The sequence below is a fragment of the Rhopilema esculentum genome, chromosome 17 (assembly GCF_057945365.1).
Source record: "Rhopilema esculentum isolate cy_ngs chromosome 17, ASM5794536v1, whole genome shotgun sequence".
NCBI classification, from domain to species: Eukaryota; Metazoa; Cnidaria; class Scyphozoa; order Rhizostomeae; family Rhizostomatidae; genus Rhopilema; species Rhopilema esculentum.
Genome location: NC_142831.1, coordinates 753,724 through 776,383, shown reverse-complemented (window position 1 = coordinate 776,383; position 22,660 = coordinate 753,724). Strand labels below are relative to the sequence as shown.

The 22,660-nt window shown below is 35.6% G+C and overlaps 2 protein-coding genes across 2 annotated transcripts; both read right to left on the bottom strand.

Annotated features, from left to right (window-relative positions):
- Positions 1-1,083: 1,083 nt before the first annotated feature.
- LOC135682083 (alpha-2-macroglobulin receptor-associated protein) lies at positions 1,084-9,779 on the bottom strand. Its single transcript, XM_065196811.2, has 5 exons — positions 9,263-9,779; positions 6,460-6,692; positions 5,672-5,785; positions 4,998-5,150; positions 1,084-2,099 (listed from the first exon to the last, which is right to left on the bottom strand). The coding sequence occupies exons 1-5, from the start codon at positions 9,666-9,668 to the stop codon at positions 2,043-2,045; spliced, it is 963 nt and encodes a 320-aa protein (XP_065052883.2). The 5' UTR covers positions 9,669-9,779; the 3' UTR covers positions 1,084-2,042.
- A 919-nt stretch (positions 9,780-10,698) lies between these two features.
- Positions 10,699-22,458, bottom strand: LOC135682072 (vacuolar fusion protein MON1 homolog A). Its single transcript, XM_065196799.2, has 17 exons — positions 22,300-22,458; positions 21,447-21,574; positions 20,566-20,670; positions 20,092-20,151; positions 19,626-19,704; positions 18,680-18,766; positions 18,278-18,371; positions 17,278-17,392; positions 17,026-17,093; positions 16,291-16,362; positions 15,204-15,285; positions 14,250-14,464; positions 13,521-13,587; positions 13,078-13,189; positions 11,698-11,800; positions 11,110-11,205; positions 10,699-10,927 (listed from the first exon to the last, which is right to left on the bottom strand). The coding sequence occupies exons 1-17, from the start codon at positions 22,380-22,382 to the stop codon at positions 10,883-10,885; spliced, it is 1,611 nt and encodes a 536-aa protein (XP_065052871.2). The 5' UTR covers positions 22,383-22,458; the 3' UTR covers positions 10,699-10,882.
- Between the last annotated feature and the right edge of the window lie 202 nt (positions 22,459-22,660).

Sequence of the window (22,660 nt, the reverse complement as noted above, 5' to 3'; positions counted from 1 at the left end):
CCGGGAATGAAGAGAAGGCCCATCATGGTCTATCAATATTTATTCGGGGTTTGGCCAAAATCACCCTTAAGCCAACCCATTGTTGTTGGAGAGAATTTTGCATCATGTGCAAATGCGCAGTTCGATACCATGGCAGGAACATTCGTGGCTCTCATGTCTCATGCCCCAGTGTCTTGAATCAGAATTTAGAAAAAGTTAAATTGATAGTATGGAATCTGGCATGATACTTGAGATATCTAGCACACTAAATCGTTTACTGGGTTGAGAAAATTGTTTGGCATACAAGAAGTGAAAGGAAAAGTAAAAGAGAAAACTGGTTTACTTAGCAGTGACTACTTGATCTGTCTTCTCAACATAGGTAATGTTGTGATCGTTAAAAACACGTTGTCTTCACTAGGGGTGTGGTTGATAGCACGGAATGGGAAATGACAGGGCATCTCAAACTTACTATAGCTAAACATTACTGAGGATTGGAGAATGAAAATCTATTAAGAAAGTCGGAACATTGGGTCATTTCATTTATTTTGGAATGGTTGATTTAGACTGTATGTTAGAATAATAATAAGAATAATAATAATAATAATAATAATAATAATAATAATAATAATAATGAATCATGACCAGTATCTCCACAGGGTGGCTCTTCATCTGGTCGTTAAATACTACACGATGTAAAAGTTGCTACATGAAAAGTAAAGATTAAAATAGTTTAAATTCGATAAAATGTAAATTGGAATTAAAAGTCAGGTTCTTCTCTTTATGAATCAAACTAAAAGCCTTTTTTTAATGCTGTGACGTCCAATATAATCTCAATGACGTCCAATTTCAAGGCAATAACAATATAATCTGATTGTCTGATATGTAACGATATGCAGGTATTTGGCTTGATATGCATTTTATGCCTAGGGAAGCCTCTCAAATTACAAATGTTTGATAAACATGACTCTGCAACCACAATTGGTCTAGCATTAATTGGGCATATTGATTCAAAGGAAAGTTGGAAGGCGATTTAAAAGTGAAACTGTGTAGACTGGAAACATCATAAGCAAGATGCGCATAAAGAGTCAAGAGAAAGGCTTTAAATCCTAGGCACGTGATTCAGTTTAAAGAATAGCTACCTCTGCGAATGAAGTATAAATAAAGGTAATACAAAACTGATCCTTAAATAGGACTTCATTTACATTAGGAAGACTTAACAAATCTAAGCTATTGTGCTAAATTAACAGATTTAAAGCTTGAAAACACAAAGTTCTGTGGTCCTCAATATGTCGAGAATCGTTTTCAATTCACGAATATTTATTATTGAAAAAAATAAAAGACGTCTTGGAATTACTTGGCAAATCGGAAGAACCAGAAAAGTGATGTAATTCAATTTCAGTCAAGCAATAGAGGATTTTCAGCAAGGGTACTATTATGAAAACTAAGCCAATACCATGCAACTTTAAACAAAAGGCACCGATAAAAAGGAATTTAAAATAACTGTTGCAAACAGTTGCATTAAACTTTATGAAAAATCACACATTTGGACCATTCAAAATTAACTGAAGCAACTAAATTGTTACACCCTCCGAATGTGTTCTTTTTACTCGATCTGTTTTCCCATAACTAAGAAAGTGGCGTTTACGAGGAGATTAAAAGAGAGGCGTATTTTGCGTTTTAAAAATTCAAAGGGGAGGGGGTTTCTTTGAGTGGACATAAAATGAAAGGGATTTACTCAAAAGTAATACGGTAATATGGTAATTGGTTTTAAAAAAGTATGCGAGAAATCAGCTTGAATTACTCAATATGTTTACAAATTTGAGGGTTATGAATGATACATTGAAAATTTAGATGTTTGATTCTGAGGAGTGCACAAAACAGTATAATTCTACATAGCTCGATTTATGGTTTATATGGGCTGATGCAATATATAAATTTTCATCTAACAATGAAAAACTGTCATCTGTACCATATATTTGCACTGATTTGTCCTTTCTTGCATGAAAAATGTGAGACGGCAAGTCTTTGTAGTTCACATAGAAAACATCAGGTTTGAAAGCAACCTACAATTCATCCTTTCCGTGTATCATATCTAGCATTGTTGCATGATATTTCTTCACCTACAAAGAGACGGAAAACTGACATCAAATTATGATTGGAATACAGAAGACAAACAAGTTTTAATCGTGGATTTCTCAAAGGTTAGATTAGAAATCCTTTAGATAACAAAATGAAGGCTTAATGTTTTTGTTGCTTTCAAAATGATTCATTGAGTAGCTTAAACCTTCTTCTTTTAGGAAGTAAGAACATTTAATGAAAAATAAAAATAAACAACATTTTTTAATGTTTACCAACAATAACCAATAATTTTAATTGTCATAATAAAATGTGACACCGCCATTTAAACATTTCTTAAAATTTTAAAAACTTCTGAACTTCAAATCTATTTTGCCACTAAGTAATAAGAAAGGACAGGCCAACAAGGAGGCTGGGAAAGAGAGACACAGCTCAAAACCTTTGATAATTTCACTGTTAACATATCAACAAATTGGATAAATGAGTTATAGAGATGAGTGTCACCCACAAGCTATAGACAAGGTGGTTCCATTTGTCTGTTGATCTGTTTACGCAAAAACTATTAAGTCTGTCGATCTTCAAACTAAGGTTTTCAACAATTATGCGAATGTCTTCATTAGACCGTTGAAAGAAAACCTCAAAACCCAAAGAAAAATTACGCCCACAGAAATACAATGCACAATTTAGGTTTCCTAGAAAATGACAGAGAGTTCGCAAATACCTTAAATGCTCACTTTACTTAAATCGGAGAGAGAATCACTGGAAAAGGTGGTCCCTCCAAACATGATTTTTCCTTTTATTGCAAAAAACGATTTTTGAAACTATTGCGCAATAAGAAATGAGTGAAAATGGAGTCTGACAAGAAATATATATCCTGAAAGCAACAACATCCTTAAAGCAACAACATCCTGAAAGCAACAACATCCTGAAAGCAACAACATCCTGAAAGCAACAACATCCTGAAAGCAAATAGATATTTGTAAAATTGCTAAGATTATCCTATGCTCTTATAAGCTTCCCGACAGTTCTAGAGGAAAATAAGTGATAGGTTTGCTAGCTGTCTTAGCAAAAGGACCCATTACACCGAAGTCGATGGAAAAACCTCATCTTTCAAAAGGTGTGCAACAAGGATCAGTTTTAGGAGCAATCCTATTCATTATCTCTATCAACGATATGCAACCGATATGACTGTTTGCCGACGACACAAATCTTTTTGCCTTGGGGGAGCATTCTAAAGCTCTATTTAGCCAGACAAACTGTGAGCCTGAGAAGTGTAAAGGCAACGCATGCCAGAATGTGTCTAGCTTCAATATATTCCTTTTATTTATGTACAATTAAGGTTTAAGTTATTTATCGATTTGGATTAAATTGCAAAACAAGCAAACACAGACACGTTTGAAGCTAACAAACTGAACGTTAGCTCTGAAAAGACAAACTTCTGTGTTATCAAAAACCCCTTCTCATAATGTCATTTATTTCCCAATTTGTACAAGCCATTGGAACAATTAGACAGTATAAAGTACCTTGTTTTTCGATTGACGAGAATCTGAATTTGAAAGATCGAATAAACAAAAGCAATGAGGAACAGTTAAGATACATTTCAGCTTCTCGAAACTTCGACAATTTGTATCGAAAGATTGCTTGATTATTCTTTATGAGGCGAGAGTTCGTTCTAAAATAAGGTACTGCCTTGAAGTACATGGAGTAGCAACAAAGCAAGATTTGAAACTTAGCAATAAATGCAAAATAGTATTCTCAAGAACATTCTTCTCGAAAACCGTAGGTATTCAATTTCTGAGTTACACAAGGAAGCAAACATACTTAAACTGTGTGACCAGTTTGAACTTAAAATATTTTGAAGAAAAATTAATTGGGTGAATTGTATAAGACGTGGGTACCCTATGTATAAGCAGACCAAAACAAAGGGTGAACTCGTCCATGGAATAATCTGCCGAGTGAATTTTTCAGTCCTACTTGCTTCAAAGCTTCACAAAGAGTCAAACAGCTCCATTCATAAAAGTATTTCTTTGCTGGATTCATGATAATACTCACAATCCATCATTAATATGATAATATTGATAATGTTGACAATATTTATGACAATATTTTTACCTGCTGCAATTAAAAAAACATGAGACAGCTCAATAATTAGAATTACTGTTCAGACTTGATATCCATTAAATTTTATTTATATCCATATGTTTACAGTCTGTCTTAACTTGTTTCTTTTACTATTATAATCTTTTTTTCAGCAACCCAGGCTCGCCTTGCCTTTCTGGGGCTTGTTGGATGTAATACAAATTTAGCTGCTTTATATGAAGAAAATTAAATTGAATTGAAAAAAATTTGAACTTTGAAGCAACTTTGAAGGAAAATCAGACCAGGGTCCTCATCAAAAAGCCAGCACTAGGTCATTTGGACCCTCAAGCCTCGAGCTTCCTTGTCTTATGATGATTCCATATGTTTATTGTCCCATATCCCTGCAATAAATTCCTGTCTGACAATGCACAAACACTGGTTAGTTTCAGCATCTTCATTTAAAGACTAATTCTGCTAAAGAACTGAGAAGAAAATGGCCAGGGAAACATATACACAATCACAACCCCTCCAGCTAGTAGACAGCAACACATAATGCAAATGGATTATGTGTTAGTAGCTGCATATCTAGACCCTCTCCCAAACAGTGGCGGACACTTGGGGGGGGCGAGGGGGGCGATCGCCCCCAATACTTTAGAGAACAATGGTCTTTTGTTCTAAAACAATGGGAAATGTGACGTCATCTTATTACAACAATAGGCTTGCCCCCCCAATATTTGACCAAGTGTCCGCCCCTGCTCCCAAACACATCCTTCTAATTTTATGAAACCTCAGGAATGGGGGAGGGAGCTTATTTCTCATATCAACACACGGGTGGTGAACGTATAAAAAATTTCAAAACATACCAGTCTTGCATGCTCATTAACTTTTGCCTGAACTTTTTCATAATAACCTGGCTCTGGAACATCTCCATTATTCAAATCATCCTTCCAACTTGCATGTCTATCTTTCCAGTAATTGTGCTTGTCAATTCTTGTTTGAAAATGTTTAAGTTCTCGCTGCAATAAAAAATAAATAAATCTATCTATTCATTAAAAACTAGATGTTGGAATATTATATATTTGAGATATCACAGGCTGAATTTATTTTGACTAGCTATTCATTTTGATCCACTTTCATTATGCCAAGAGTGTTCCAAATGTTTGTGAATACACAGCCAAAACAGGCACATTTCTTTATCCAATTCCATGGAAAATTATGCCTCACATGGAAAATGGTTTCACATTTTCATCACAGAATATCGCTACCTTGAAAACTAATGCTTGATATCTTGGGTAGTATACTTAAAACATATGCATGTATGCTTGTGTATGTTGGTGTGTCCTCACTGGTTTTCCCACATCAATAAACCAATTGCCGGGCTAAAAAACTTATATTCATACAACTGGTCTCAGAGCAAAAAGATTACACAAATATTTGTAAGACCTACAGGACATGCCTTATCAACAAGGCAAATCATACCATTAAATGAAACATCAGTTTGGTAGACTTAAAATTTCTTTAGGAGTTAACTTTTTACCTTCATTGATTCCAATTCGTCTTGTGAAAATCCAGACCTCTTGGCCTGTTCCCATAACTCCACAACCCTCATATCAGTAAAATCACCCTCGACATCATAAACCCTATCCTTGACCTTAAAAAAAGTATACAAATTAAAATCTCAAAATTTTACATGGATGACTCTTCCTTTGATAAATATATAAATAAAATATAGGTTTACTAATTTATTAGTTATTTGTAGTCATTATATTTTGTCAACCTTAAAAAAATTATACCTTTATAAGAAATTAAATTATCGTGTGTTGCTGGCTATGGAGATTGTGCACTAACATGAGATAGTACTTTAAATAGATGGTTTTAGTTACATTGATTAGTTCATCTAAGCTCAGGCAAGACCATAGGTAGATGCTGTCATGCCAGTGACTCCATTGTTTTACTCTCTTCTTTTTCCTTCCATCATACCTTCTAGACATGTTTCTGATAACCCTGAGCTAGATCTCTTAATATGTCCAAAGAGTTTTAATATTCTGCTCTTGATTATTATCATAAACAGAGTATTGTAAAGCTGGAGTTTTGCAATAAATAATTATCTATATGCTTAAATGGCCTTAAAATGACATAAATTTTTTATTCTACCTTTAAATGCAAATGGCCCATATTTTTGGTACTTTACCAAGTCCCTAGCTAAACCAAAGAACTTAGTTAATCAAGCATCTTTCAATTGCCTATTTCAAGGCCTGCTTCTTTTAGTGACTTGTTTTGTTTCTGATGAAGATTAAAAGGGTAATTGAAAATTTGTACAAATACCTTTTTGGTCAGATCTAGAAAATTTGCAGAAATGTGATGATGCTTCAATTTCAGATCCTGTCTCAATTTTTTTATATCACTTTCTGGCATTTTGTCAATGCTTCTAATATCATTTTCTGAAATTGCATCATGGGAAATAATCTTCTCTGCCATCTGTCTGTAGTCCTCGATCTTCTTCTCGTGATGCTTAAATTCTTTTTCCAAACTATCCAACTCCTCAGATGAAAACTTTCCTACAATAAAGTTGATCAAAATTACCTCCTTTTAAAGTAAAGGATTGTTTATCGAGTAAAGAGAACTTGTATTGCTTTGTAGTTTGCAGTAATACTTAAAATAGTATTCAAGCAGTGGCATCATCATAGGGTGGAGTGGGGTGGAAATGTCCACTCCAGTTTTCCTAGAGGTTTATCTTCTAATTTCTTGAGATCTGTTCAGCAACATCTTTATTGAAGGGCGGTCATTGCTCAAATAGAATTAGATTTTTGGCTTTTGTAAAAAAGCCCCTGCTATGAAAATGTCGCTTTTTCAAAAATTTTGAAATAGATCACAAATACTGAACAAGCTATTTCCCATGTTTACTGAGAGTCTGATGGTAGAGAAAATTTGTTTGTCCACCCCAGATTTTTCCAGCTGGTGAGACCACTGTATTTAGGAAAAAGGTTGAGAGAACAATGCAACAGAATAAATTAAGAAATCACTATTAGCAACATGACCCATAAGCTTGACAGACCTCAATCATACACTTCCTCAATTAATGTTCTTCTCATTGGCATGATATAATTTTTGAGGGAAGTTATTACCCTCGTCGAATTGATTCTGAAAGAGTACTAAAAAGGGTGATCATTGGTATTAGAGATGAGGGGATGAATGCATGCAAGAATCAAACATAAAACATAGTGCCATTCTACTAAATTGCCTTGTTTAAGACATTGGTACTGCCTTGCTTACTGATGGATTACCAAAGGAATCAATAAAACCCTTGCTTTCTGTGAATAAAAGTGAAAAATTCAGACAAAGACATTTTCTTTTGAGAATAGCATAATAACAAGCTCTTTTGTATCAATTGAGGTACTTTGCATGCACCGGGGAGGTGATTCATTATACCTACAATTCATCGATCTCATGTAAACTCAATGATGTGCTATGATTGCAAACTGTAGAATTATCATCTATATAAGAATTTGTGATTTCATAAAAACTATGTGGCACATTGAATTCTTTTGCCCTTAAGAAAATAAGTCTGCCCTTCAAGAAAGACAGAACTGACAGGAAGAGCAGAACACATAGATGTCTGCTCTCCAGCTGAAGGTCAACTTGCTAAAAAAACAAAATTGCTTATCATTGCTTATCATTGCTTATCATTGCTTAGATAACCCCAGTAGTTAATGAAAAACCAGAATCTAGTTACTTGTTAGAACATCAGGATCAAGCTAAACTTTTCCCAAAAACTATGTACTGCAACCATACAAGCAAAGGGCTAAGTATAACAGATGCAGACCTACAAAAATGAGGTTCAAAAGCTGAAGAAGGAAAGACATTAATATAAGAAGGAAAACATTCAATAAGATACTTTTTCAAACATTGTTGGAGCAGATTAAAGAGAACCATGAAGGAGGTGCAAACAAAGGTGATAAGATGTGTGATTTTGGTGAAAAAGTTAGAGAAGTTACTTGCCAGAGTAGACAAACAGCTTTACATCAAGGCTTTGACAATATGAGAAATAGAAATACTCCAATACCCAAAATAAATCAAAATTGACTCAGTTGCATGCCTGTATGCTCATATAGCAAATACATGGTTTTAACCTTGGTTTTGTAGCTGTAAGCAATTCAACTTTTTGATATGGTAGCTGTGTGCAGTGGCGGACACTTGGGGGGGGGGGCGACTGCCCCCCAACACTTTAGAGGACAATGGTCTTTTGTTCTAAAACAATGGGAAATGTGACCTCATCTTGTTGAAACAATAGGCTTGCCCCCCAATATTTGATCAAGTGTCCGCCCCTGGCTGTGTGGAAGATAAAAAAAGGTTGTAAAGATAATCTGAAGACTAGAGAATTTTATTGCATTGTGGATGATATTGAGCTGTGGATCCCAAACATTGCAAAGTGAAAGCTCTCTAACATTTGCTTTCATCTTCAGAAAAAGGGTTTCAATTTAATTCAAACATATATGCAGGCACCAGTGTAGTTGCAATCTGGAAACACCATTTTACCAATCTGAAGCAGGCCTTTTCATAAGAAATAGCCCATGCAAGTTGTCCAGTATTGGCGAGATTTCTCTCGCATAAATATAACCAAATGTTGATAACAAAAATTTACAATTTTGCTTTGTTTTCATATACCGGTTTTGTATCCGCTCTCCAGGTTGGAAAGTACGTGTATAATTTTACTGATGCAACACTGCCACCAACAGCACATTATCAGAGCCGTGACCTGCAAGCAAAAGCATTTGAGCTGCGAGCAAGCAACAATGGTCATGTATACATTACTATATAGTATAATTTACATGAATTCATTGATGTTTTCAGTTACTAGAGGTCTGTGGTGCGAGCAGAATCCAGTATCGCTGCAAGCAGATATGCAAATGATCAAATGCTCATGAGGTTGGATTGCGCGAATGCTAATGCAACTGTGAACTCGCCCGTAATAAAATAACCAGGCCCCTTTTATGCATTTTTTGTTTGCCACATCCAGAAGCTTACTTGTGTGCAAAACTTTTATGACAAAAAATCGGGTGTGCAACATGCCATGCTCTGCAGACTGAAGCAAGACTGGTTATTCAGTAATATATTACCATAACCTTACCACTGTCAAGGGCTTTTTGCCATAATTTTTCAACTTTATCACCGAATTTTGCCTTGATATGGTTATGTCCTTCATTGTCAGCTTCGTTCGTATCAAGTCCATAGCTATTTGAAATATCGAGGTACATTTCTTTTACGTCAGCCTCCATCATTCTTGCATCTTCGGTTTCTCTATTTTCAAGGTGCTTAAGTTTTAAAGAAAGCTTATCCAGCTTTTTAAGTTGTTTAAACAGGGTATCCAACTTTGGACTGCTCCCCAGATTCTTATTAGCATGATCCCATAATAAATTGTGTTTCTGCAATCTGAAAGGGGACTCCCGTTTCAGATCTTCGGCATTGGTTAGGGTAGAACTTGAGAAATAAAAAATCGCGACAAATACAACGGCTTTCATATCAATCATCATCATTGGGAACCGTTCCAGTGTCTGGCACAGTGGCTTTATACAAAAGTGTCCCCAAGATGTGCAAGATTAAGTTTAAAAATTAGAAATAGGCCACTCTTCTATCTAGGAAGGAGGTTATACTGGCTTCGAGGCTAGCACGCCATCATTAACACTTCGCAGATGGCAGACGTTTTTGGAGTTGTCTAGTTTCCATACTGATGACGTAATTAGTTTACCCTAAAACTAACCCGAAACCTAACCTTTTACTTGACATATTTTATCATTCTAATTTATGACTGTTAATCATGCTTATTTATGACTATCAGGTCGAGCAGTGTGGAAACTAGACAATTCCAACGATACCACACATAACGTTCACAAAAGTTATCATTGATAAAAATCTATGACACCTTAGCAAGGGGAAATTTGCTGCTTCTTGGGGCAGGCATCCGACGAATAGGGGTTCCGGTGGTAAAGGTTTCCCTGATTTTGCAAAACGGAAGGGTCATTTTGCAAAATCTTTGCAATGCCAACATAATGCAATGCCAACACAACAAATTACTGAAAAATTTAGGGATTGATATTTAACCTTTTAAATAACTTAAATATTCATATCTTTTCATCACACAACCTTCTTCATTGATGGTAGGGAAATATTTGCCAAGAGGGAAATAGGAATTTATCGAAGCATCACCCAATGACAGGCCTAGTGCATGTATGCAGGGACAAAGCCAGAGAATGGGCAGGGTGCCATGGCCCCCGCATTCTCAGAAGGGTATTCATGTTTTGAAATCTATATGCTTTGTCGATTAATAACATTAAATCATTCACACAATTAGCCTAATATTTTTGATGCGAAAACCGATGAGTAATTTAAATCTATTGTCGAATTAAAAGCGATCCACTAAACCAAGATATCAGTTTATATTCAAATAACCATCGATGAATATTTTGAGACAACTTACTCTATACTATTGCAAGCCCCCGATAATAAGGGGCATCTGTGCCCCTTTCGCCCATTTGCATAGTTAGGGAACCCTTACTAGTTATGCCTGCCACAAGAACGTTTAAGAAGCATTTCAAGTGCTGAAATTTGTTTTGAAAATTATCAAGGAGAAAAGAAAAAGAAAGACACATCCAAGAGTTGGTATAACTGATGTTAATTACAAAACTGAAAAATTACCACCAAATAGTTTCAATTTGAATATTTACAAATAATCTAGAGTAACATTACAAATTCAAAATGTATATGAATTTATAATGAATAATCGGTCCTCTTCTTTCTAAAATTGAAAAAATATCATGTCAGAAATGAATTACCATGTTCAATAAAACAATTACCTTGTCCAACGTTAAAGCTTGGGAAGAAGAACATCTCAGTGCAACAGCTCAGAGTTGAAAACATAAAACTGAGCATGGAGATTTGCCATTTAGTTAATTCAACTTATTGGTTTGGTGAACTAACCTTAATCCAGCGCAACAATTTATTGACTGCATTCATTGCGGTAACTTTGCTGGACAATGGGCTGAACGCAGTGTACAGTTCAAATCCGGATGTTACCTGAAACATGATCAAACATAAATTTGACGCAACGCATCGTGACGCAACGCATCGTGACGCAACGCATTGTGACGCAACGCATTGTGATGCAACGCATTGTGACGCAACGCATTGGAAGCAACGCATTGTGATGCAACGCATTGGAAGCAACGCATTGTGACGCAACGCATTGTGATGCAACGCATTGTGACGCAACGCATTGTGACGCAACGCATTGTGACGCAACGCATTGGAAGCAACGCATTGTGACGCAACGCATTGTGATGCAACGCATTGTGACGCAACGCATTGTGACGCAACGCATTGTGACGCAACGCATTGTGACGCAACGCATTGTTACGCAACGCATTGTGGGGCGACTTATCGTAACGCGTCTAGTGTGATTCGAGATTTACTTACAGTTGAAACTAATCACAAAAACTTTCATTCTTAAGAGAAAACATAATGAAAAAGACCTTCGAATACAGTTAACTGATAATGCGCCATACTTACCCAGCCAATAAGCATTTCTTTGTGGCCAACGTGACACAGCATTTTCAGAGGGCGGAGAGAAGAATGAATTCGTTTATGCAGATACAAGTATTCTTCGAAAAGTCTAGGAAGAAAGATTAAACCAACAACTGGCTATAAAAAATTCATCGAGAGAATAAAGAAGTCAAGCTTAGCAAATGCATATTTGATGAAAAAGTATTCTTGATAGAGTTACAATAATACGCTTTGCTGTGATGCGATCAGTTTCATGGTTAATACACCAAATGCGTCTGATGGAACATTGAGGGATAAACTTTGAGTTGCAATATTGAACCATATGTTTCCATACACCCAAGCAGAGCTGCAAAAAGTATTGGAACGCTGGGAACTAAATTCCAAGAAAATTTTTTGGTTTGGCTAAATTCCAAAAATTATTTTTTCACAGCAGATTCATAGAAACGTAAGCTTAATGTCCTCAGACTGGGAGATGTATCAAATAAAGAAGTTTCACATTTTATAAACCTTTGCAAAAACTACTACTGATTTGTCAGAAATGAAAAAAATTGTATAACTTTGAAATACCTTCAGAACATTTTCCAGGACCTTTTTTAACCGAAAAGACTGCAAACCTGGAGTAGGCAGCATATTTGTTTTTAAAGTGCTGTTTCCGTTGCCTGATATTAGGCTCTACCCACGGATCTTTAAAGATCAAAAGCTATGAAATTTACATGCATTCTAAGTTTTCTTTCTGCTAGCAAAACAGTACTTGACTTGAGTCTTGATTGAGGTCTTGGGGGACTTGGCAAGGTCTTGCCAGTTAATTGCAGTAAATCTATCACCATTTGGTTCACAAATCACTTTTACATTTTCACATTGTCAGTCTTTGTCAAAGATAAAAAAGATGCAATTAACAACCAAATTACGACATTTTATTGTAAACTTTCTCTAGACCTTATTAATTAGAAGCCCTTGTAAGAAATTTGTGGGCCCTATTGGTAGAGCAATTGTACACATTACTTTCACCTCACAGAAAAATTGTCCCGTTTCCCAGGTTCCCAGAAAGGAAAATATTTTTTGCAGCTCTGCACCCAAGTTTGCACAGTTCTGCGTATAAGAGAGCAAGCACTATTCAACCTGCCTGCCTAACAGTAATCTTAATATTCTTAACAGTAATTTCAATCTACATTATTTAAAGTGATTTGAGATATAAGCTAGGAGGAACGCTTACTGACTGTGAAGTTCCATAAAAACACCACAGATCTGCGCATTACTTCTCAACGTGGCTTTATAAGACGCCTTTAAAATCCCTAGCCCCCAATAAGACATATTTTTAGTGAATAAGCAAAAGATTTCAATATGAATGTTCCTAGAATAAAACAAGCAGTAGTAATATTCACAGACCTTTCCCGCTCCTCAGTTGTTACATAAGGCGCCCCTATTTCGGGTGATGTAAACTGCGCAGTGCTCCTTGACTTGTACATGAAATGCCAGAGATCAGGAATGCCTGTCTGATCTGCAATAAAGGCAGACTTAAGTTTGTGAAAACAGGGGGAAAACCGTTGAGAAACGCGAGCCAATACATATAAGTAGAATTGATAACAAATAATGACTACTAGCGAGTTTCGGTGACTAATTTTATAACAGTTCTTTATTTATCACTAGATTGTATTCTAGGCGACAGATTTTATAGATGACATAAAAAAGCTATGATGACATAAGAGATCATGATCTTGATGACAAATTTGAGAAGGTATATGTCATCGATATGGAAGATCGTCTTTTGGACACAGTTTACAGAGACAAAACAATACCACCACCTCGAAGGCAGTAACATTAGTTCTCACCTATAGTGTAACTTTTCTTCCTGTTTGCTTTTGTAATGGCTTCCAAGCACTTGTGCCGTTCAAGTCGCTGTAAAATATTTAACAATGTCAACACCAGAAAAACACCGAACTGGAACAAGACCGATGTCACTGAATAGGCCGATTTCAAAAAAATTTATGTTCACTTTAATCGCCAAGTGCATCGACGTACCACTTCCATCAGGTGACTGGGCGGGGGGCAAAAACATCAAATCAAAGCCAAATCTCAGTTAGTTCCAAAGAATACCCGAACACAAATGATGAGCAATCGGTCCTAAAATGCACTTGCAATAGATTGAATCATGTTTCCCCATTTGATGCATGACTTTTTCACTAGAATACTCCCGAATCCACTGTCATCAGTCTTTTGTTTCATTTTTCGAACAGTCAATGAGCTTAGAAAAGCAATTTTGAATTGCTCACTTAGAAGAACAGCAAACAAGCATACAGGGATCCAATTATGCATCTAGTAGAATAACCTAATCAAGAGGTATTTTGTTTCGTTTGCTTGTATTAACAGCGCAGTCTTAGCTGTGAACATGAAATCTATCAGGTTACTTTAAAAGTCGTAAGATACGATGAGTCCGTATTCAACTCTCCACAGTATAAGATGATTCTAGTATCAGATGGACATATCAGGTCATTATTTCTATTTGTTGCTGCATAAAATTTTCTTGATTCCAAGTAACTGCATTATCAACGAACACAAACCTCTTTAATCTTTTCCTTGCACTCTGATAATTCGAAAAACGAGTTTCTGTCAATTGACAACAGCAACAGACAGGCAGGGCAATTGTCATCGAAGTAAGAAACATAAGCATGAAGATATCCGGTGTTATCGAACTTGGGCAGACAGATTGGAGTCCACGACTCTGCAGTCCGAAAGGCTGTTGATGCACTTACAAGGTTGAATATCAAATGGAGATCTACAAAGAAGATATAAAATGGATCATAATAAAATCCTGTAAAACCCTTAGACCCGAGTGAAATTTTAAGACCCGACGCAAGTATGTCTGGTAAATAATAATGGGAAATATATTAAATACAATTGGTTACTGGCTTTGAAAAAAGCAAACATTTTACGACATACTAAAAGCTTTTTCGTCTGACACTCCTCAGAGCATAAAACGTCAGAATAAGGTTCCGAAAGAACACGATGGAAAATATATACCCAGTTGTGGATCGAAATAGGCCAATCAGAAAAACGCAAGCACAAGACCGGTATAGTTGACCAATCAGTGCCGCGAGCCTAAAGAAAAATTACCAATGGAGTCGAAGAGAGAAAACGAACTCCTTCTTTCTACACAATGGCGGCTTTTTCGTTTTTTCGGAACCTTATTCTGACGTTTTATGTTCTGAAGAGTGTCAGACGAAAAAGCTTTTAGTATGTCGTAAAATGTTTGCTTTTTTCAAAGCCATTTTCAAATTCTGTACCGCAAAAAAATTGTTCACAATTGGTTACCCAAAGATTAGGACGCATTACCCAAAGATTGGAGAATAGTTTTCTCAAATGTTTGCTTTTTTCAAAGCCATTTTACAATTGGTTAATTTTTCTCAACGTGCTTTCATATTCACCATTAAAGACTAGAAATCAGTAGAAAATGTTGTCCAAACATTTTAGGCTAGAGTTAAACAAAATACAGAAGCTTGTGCTTGGATACTGACCTGAGGGGTGCAAGATGAATTTCTTCGGTCTGACCATAGTCACTAGTTGGTTATGGGCCACAACTATAGCAAATATCAGGTCCTGAACACATAAATAGAAATGCAATACATCAAATAGACAAAACAGGCGAAGAGCACAAAATTTGAGAGCGCAAATTTGCTTTTAGGAAATAGAAGAAGCTGTATTATTGACCGCTAGATAGGATTTATATCCAGTGGTAGTGGTATCAAACCTCTTCACGAGCTTTGGTTGTTATGTCAAGGATTCTTTATTTTGGAAGTAAAAGGGAATATTTAAAGAACTGCAAGTTTAGATATTTTACACAAAGGAATGCATATTTTGAATGAATCATTAGCACAGGCCGTTAAATTGTAGAAGATTTTATGAATTTGCTACCCGTGTTTTTCAGAAAATTGCGAGAAATCCTCACAGGTTCCCACCCTCATAGCCATACTTAGGCTTCATCTCTTTTTTATCCCATATAAAAGTTTGCAAAAACGACGTACTAGCTGACGAACTACTTTGCAACACTACGAAGACGATACCAGGAGAAGCAAAATATCATGTCTACTCTCTGGCTCTTAACATGGATCTAAAACACAACTACAAAATGATTTATACTTATCTAGCACAAGAATGATTTTACAAAATGAAAAAAAATGCTTTTATCGAGAAAGAAGAATTACAAGTTTCTGTTTCTTATTCAAAACGTGTGATTTCATCTTCTGTCACCCTAATCAATGGCTTTATGCGTTGCCACGAATTACGTCCGAAAACTTTTGTCCGCGAATGCAACGTTGCATAGAAATGCATCAAGGGCAAATATGGATAGTGAAGGCACGTTGAGACTAGCTCAACCTGAATGCACAAGATTTTGGTTGAGGCTTTTGTATGGCAGGAGATTTAGTATATGAACTATGAGAAAACAATTAGCAAACTCATCTTTGTAGGTCTATGCGCAAAAATACCTGATTGTGTACAAGTTGGGTAGGCCAGATTACAAAATCTGTATCATAGTGAACCAGGATTAAGTGCTTATCTCACAATTGTATTTAAATAACAGAAACCAAATAAAGAAGAAAAGACCTTGGCTCTCGCTTGCTGCAATGTTTGTCCTATGATATCTCGCACTGAACCGGGTAAAGACAGACATCGAACCTGCAAAAAAAAAGTCTCTATGAAAACGTCGTACAATGTCTTGCATTTGAAGGTACATAAAAACAATAATCTATACACGGCCACCGAGAGGGGGGACAGGAATTGTCATAATGGAGTAAATCAAACGTAACAAAAATATGCCCAAAAAATAGCAAAACGATTGCAAACAAATGGCTACATGAAACATCCTGAAATGTATTTTAAGCCAATCTAACGGCGTGGTGGTCGCGAAAATTGTCTGTCGCTTCGCTTAAAGGGTTCTCGCATTCCAGTTTTACTCAAGGGCCTGCGAAACCTCTCAGCGGCCCTGCATCTATACAAATATGTCTGGGTACAAGAGCTTTACCCAAATCAAAGAAAAAAGTGACACAGTGAAAAGCAGACTAAATAAGCTATAGATGAAAGACGATTTCAAAATATTCATAGCATCAGAATTAGAATGCTGTTGGATTTCGCTGATTTTAACGAACCTAGTAATTTGAAAGTCTCTATTCCTTTTCTTAATATTAAGAAGTTGCTTCCTGTAATAGCTCCTGTCCTTGCTTGAATAATTCGTACATTTTTCTTCATATCAATTAAGTAATCTTACACTGTCAGAAAAAACCTTAGAACAATTTGAAATTATCTTGGTTATAGATGGGAAAACAAGAGCAAAACACTCACCGCTCCAAGGAGAAAGCTTGGGTCTGTGCTCATCAGATTCATCAAATTGTCAATGAACTTTTCTGTTCCTTTTTTGAAAAAAATCGAGAAATTACAAGAGGAATCAATTAATAATTAGTGATGCAGAAAAATTCGCTATTGTGATGACACTCATATCCAGACAGAATCCATTATTGCAAAACGTTTTGTGTTCAGACAAAAAGACCGTTTTTGTCATAAATTTGTTATTATAGAAAAAAGTGCGAAATATACCTGCCAGTAATTTCCGTAAATCGTAATTTCGTCTCTGTTCAAAAACCCTGCACAGCTGACTGTGTGTTAAGACACTGAGAATTTGGTGGTAGACGTAATTCAGTTGAACGAGAAGCTACAAGAATAGAAATAATTACACGCTTAATGTAACGATAACCTGCCGATCTAAACAACAAACCAATCTTAGAATACCTTAATTGACATACCCATTTGCTGTAGCTTTACGAAAACCATGACGTCATACGATTTGCAATTTTGCAAGCAGAGGCTGGCGACTGGACTGAGTCTCGATTGAAATTCTGATACTTCACAGGAATTAAAACATAATCATCTTCGTTTACCAATTGTAATATTTTATTGAGCCGTACTGTTTATGAAATTTTCAATCAACAACTTATTAAAAGCGGGAAAATTTTATAAAAAATGTTATTTCATAGCGATATAATATACTAAGCAGCTCGGGCAGTGTGGAAGGCCTTCTTCAGACAAATAATCGAATAGATTTTCGAAACCGCCACTCGACACTAGAAACGAGCAAAAAAACTTGCTGCAGGAGCAAAAAATTTAGGTTTAATGAACTTTTTTTTTAAACAATCTAGGCCTATGTATCCCCACAAGGTGGTAAAAAGTTAAAAACACTTAAACTTTAGTATCATAACCATAAAACCATTAGATTTTTACAATTTTCTTGTATGTTACAGCAAAATGTGTAAAAGAGTTGTATGGCCAAAATTTCTAAAAAGTCTTTGAAAATTAATTGCAAAAAAAAATTGTTTAACGTTGCCCCAATACTTTTTGAACGGAAGTGTATAAATATATCGAATTGTACAATTTTCTTGGTTATTAAGCAGGGAGTTATCTAGCGCATACGACGTGAAGCACCATTACATTGTTTGATTTTAATCTTTTTTTTGAAAATTATAAATTCAAAATTAAAATCTCATTTGAATACGTAGAAGACTGGAATTTATTACCCCACGGTGACAGTAACAATACAAACCTGTGATGGCGAATCGTTGCCATAACAAACAGCCACTAGTATTAGCGGGCCACGAACAACGAAAACGAACTTGTGCTTTCCAGCGCAAATAACCCTGGGAGATAAAACACTCTTTTCAGTCAATGCTACAAATGGCTCGATGCAAGATGAAAATGGTAAAATATAGTAGAACTGCGTAGTATTTACCAAGGGCAAACAAAGTACTCGGCAGAGATGTAGCGTAGCAAATAAATGATTAGTTCTTTGAAAGGTCTATATCATAGCACTTAGAAGATAGCATATATTCAGCCAAGTAAAACACAAACAAATGGCCCAGTAATCTGTTCTCGTGGCATTTTCATACCTACAGATGCTTTACTTGGATGTTTATATTCAATCATAAACGTAGTGAGTGTATCATACCGAATATTGTCATCATTATCCTGTACAAACGAAACAATGGCTTGCATCACCCCCATCATTGTTACGAGCTTCTCTTCATTTCCATACCTAGAAACGAACAATTTAACAGAGACTGTAATTTAACAGAAGGCAGTTTTCTCAGATAAACAGCAAAAACTCAACAAAAAATGTCTGTTATCAACTACTTTGCTTCGATGCAAAACAAATGTAATCCATTTGAAGCAAAATTTGCTTTACTATGAACGTTCTCAATTGCCACTAATTTTTCTGTTTACAATTAGCACAAAAAATCATTAAAATAACCCATCTTTCAAAAAAGCTAAATTCCTATACGTTCCCCTCAGCAATATACCAGAGATTTTTCAAGCAAATGCAGTGGCATTTAGCATTACCTTACATTACATTATATCACATTACATAGTACAAAGTGAGCTAGAGAAAAAGAGAAAGCAGGATACAGAGATATTGTAATAGGATATAGAAGTGCACAAATTGATTTTTGTGACATACACAAGTTAGTCATGGACTGAAGTGAAGAAAGAGACGATGAAAAGTATTTAAACACAATACATGGAACGTCATTACCAGGGATGACGTCAAAGGGGGTATGGGGTACTGTACGCCCCCCCCCCCCAACTGTAACGTATTACCATTTCTGTAGCAGCTGAATTTTCAAAGTATGGCACTAAATTATGAATAGTGAAATAAAAACGCATTTAAGCAGCATATCAGATTATTTATCTAAGACGACTTATGACCACACTCTTAAAGCGTGAGAAACGCCCAAAAACAATTTCTTGGCTTCACGCCTGGTCATTGCTTGCTGTCATCTTAAGTCATCTTAGTCATCTTAGATAAATAATCTGATATGCTGCTTAAATGCGTATGCTGCTGATATGTCATTAGACTTTAATTTGCTTGAGATATGTCCCAACACTTGAAATACCTTGTGTAGATAGGTTTTCCTGCCTCACTCAGAATGAAAACATGTTTCTTATGGAGTACCCAGCCAGGGTCGCTTGCATCTAAAAAACAAGGGCTACCAACTTAAAAATATTTTTATGAATCACAGTCTTTTATGTTGTTGATGACTTTGTAATCTAAAACTTCACAAAGGGGGGAATCATTTTGATAATTTAAGTATTCAAATGGTTCAGAAAATGTAAAAATACTATCCAAATACAAATATAACTAATTTAATACTCAAATGCTACTTCTCATCTGTCTTCAGCAGGTTAGAATTTGAACAAAGAACCATGCTACAGATTTATGTGTAAAGGATTGAATTTAATGCAGGAAAATTTGCACCAGAATATGAATGGTGTAGAAACATGAAAGTTCAACATAGAAAATTTTACAAACAACTTTTAACAGTATGACTATGGTGTGCTAATCTAATATTAAACTCACACCTTCTGAAGCCGAATCTCTTTCAGCTTCCAAAACTGTTTCTGCCCTTTGCTTTCTCACTTCTAAAAATTAAACAAATTCAATTTAACATGCAATGCAAGTTCTATGACTGTCAGCTATGAGATTCCTAGTGACAAAATGACAATCAACACTACAACAAAAATCTAAAATTCTGGCTAAAACAGCACATTCAGATTTAATCTAATCCTACTTCTACATGTTATGAACAAATGTTTATGAAAATTAAATATTAATGAAAGAAAAATTCAAAAGATTACACATTCTTACACTGCACATTTTCATAAGAAAAACCCAGATCTGAGAACAGGACTGATGATATGTTTACAAAACCCTTTGAGCAGCATTTAACAATGGAACACAAAGCAATTGACCCACTTATAATAAAAAGACAGCACTGAATACTGTCTTTCCATTTCTGGACAATGGATAGTGATTGAAGAAATTCAAATTCTCACCATCTATGTCTACTTCTGTGGAGCCTGTTCGATGGTCTTTTGTTGGACTGCCGCTAACAGGAAGCTCAAACACATCTTCTCTTTCTTCTGGTTCATTTGCAGACACTGGATGGAAAAATCATATAATTATTCAATAAGAATTCAATTAACAATTTCCTGCAATAATAAGAGTAAAAATGTGAAAATGGTAGCCTTAAACATGAGATAGAGGCATTTTGATTTTGAGAAAATTATAACAGACTCACAATGTATAATCAGATAACATTGGTTTATTAGACATTTTGAGGAAACACATGTCAACTAAAAGACAACAACATCTTCAAACATAGATGTCAAGTTTATGTTCCCAGACTTGTGAGATTGATTGTTTCAAATAACTTTATTTGTTTCTATTGTATTTTATATTGTTTCCACCTTCTAGAATGCATGAGATTCACAAATTGTGCAAATATGTGAAGTGTACCTCAGAAAAGTTAGAAATTGACACATACCTGATTACAATGGTATTGGCGGCATTTAGTCAAAGGTTATTTTATCAATGTGCCAATGTAAAGCTGGCAAAGAATGGCATAATGTCTAAATGTTAGTGCCAAAAATGCAACGACAGTCATTTAAGCCATTAATAGGCCTTTGCCTGATGATCATGGAAACATGTTGTTTTATCCTATTGAGTTAGAGCTGACTAGTGCATCCTAATAACTGTTACATTTGCACTTTAATAAAAGTTACAAGATTTCACTAAATGTCACAATTACCACTGTATTCAGGTGTTAAGTTTCCATCTCAAAAAAATTAATGGGAAACACATTAGGAACATTGGTTTTCCATTTGAGAATGATAAGCTGAAGTAAGAAAAACATATCAATTAATATGTTAATTACCATCATTGTCATAAGAATCCGAGGTGGATTTCCTTCTAACTAAAAATTCTTCATCAATATTTTTCAAACTGATGTCATTGCTGAGGTCTTCAAAAGACTCCGCTGCAAAAAGGGTAGTGTCCAGTTTCCTAAAATCAAAATACATATAAACATAATATAATGATTGAAAGACCATAAATGAAATGCTTTTGAGAGAATATAAAAAATGATAAATAATCTACTGAGTGAGCATATGCATTTTGTAACTTTTGTAAATACTACTGAGTGAGCTTAGGGTAAAATGTCCATTTGATAGACTTGCACTAGCTGTGAAAGTGCCTCTATATAACTAGGCTCTCAGCAAAAACATGTCCTAAATTCCAGTTAGGTTAAAGCCAAATTGGAAACTGTGGGATCTTCAATATGTATAGACCAAGCTTCATCTATTGGGTCATGACTAAAATCAACAAAACTTTTTTGAAATGTAAGTGTTGATGATTACAATTGTGGATTTCAATTATTAGTCTTGCATGTAACTTTGAGTGAGTGTGCAAGTTTCCAAACTTTCCCAAATACCAGACTGGAAATTTGGCACACCTGGACTGCTTTCCCATATTTAACAAGCACACTTTATGTTTGAGGCTAATATCAGTTTGAATAGTTGAGCATGAGCTGCTTACATAGTTGCTAATGATCAATCTTTTAATCAAAAATAAAACTAAAAACTTTCAGTAAAAGATGTTTGTGGCCAAGACTTTTGTCAAGAAATTATCAAACAAAACAATTTGCAGGATGTTTGGGACTCATATGTTAGACCTTATCGAGCAATCGACATAACTTGATGCTTCCCGCCTGCAATATTTTACACAATTACCCTGCTCCTGGCTCCTCTCCTTGTTCCACATCTTCAACTTCCTCGCTTACATCAATCTCCCTCTTTGCTGCTTCTTCTGCCATCGTCCGCCATTTGTACGCAGTCCAAAATGAATCTCGTTCCCATATCTGCGAAGGAGGTTACCATTGCATAGCACCCCGGCGCTCCGCACAAAGTTCAGCTTTCCCTCCCAGTTTTTCAATTTTTCTGGGCATTGATGCATTTCAATTCGACTGCGCTAAAATGCATTGAAAACACAGACGTTGAAACCGTGGAGCATAGGGGACCCCGACTTTTCAGAAACAGAGTAAATGTATCTTTTCAAACTTATGGAGGTACCCCTTTTTGCTTGTACAGTCAC

Coding starts and splice junctions, on each gene's coding strand:
- LOC135682072 (XM_065196799.2), bottom strand. CDS start 22,382: ATGGCAGAAGAAGCAGCAAAGAGGGAGATTGATGTAAGCGAGGAAGTT. Junction 20,671..21,446: donor GGATTCTTATGACAATGATG/GTAATTAACATA, acceptor TTTTCCATCCAG/TGTCTGCAAATGAACCAGAA. Junction 16,363..17,025: donor CAAGCTTTCTCCTTGGAGCG/GTGAGTGTTTTG, acceptor TTTTTTTTGCAG/GTTCGATGTCTGTCTTTACC.
- LOC135682083 (XM_065196811.2), bottom strand. CDS start 9,668: ATGATGATGATTGATATGAAAGCCGTTGTATTTGTCGCGATTTTTTAT. Junction 6,693..9,262: donor GCAAAAAGCCCTTGACAGTG/GTAAGGTTATGG, acceptor ACTTTATTGTAG/GAAAGTTTTCATCTGAGGAG. Junction 5,151..5,671: donor ACGAATTGGAATCAATGAAG/GTAAAAAGTTAA, acceptor TTTTTATTGCAG/CGAGAACTTAAACATTTTCA.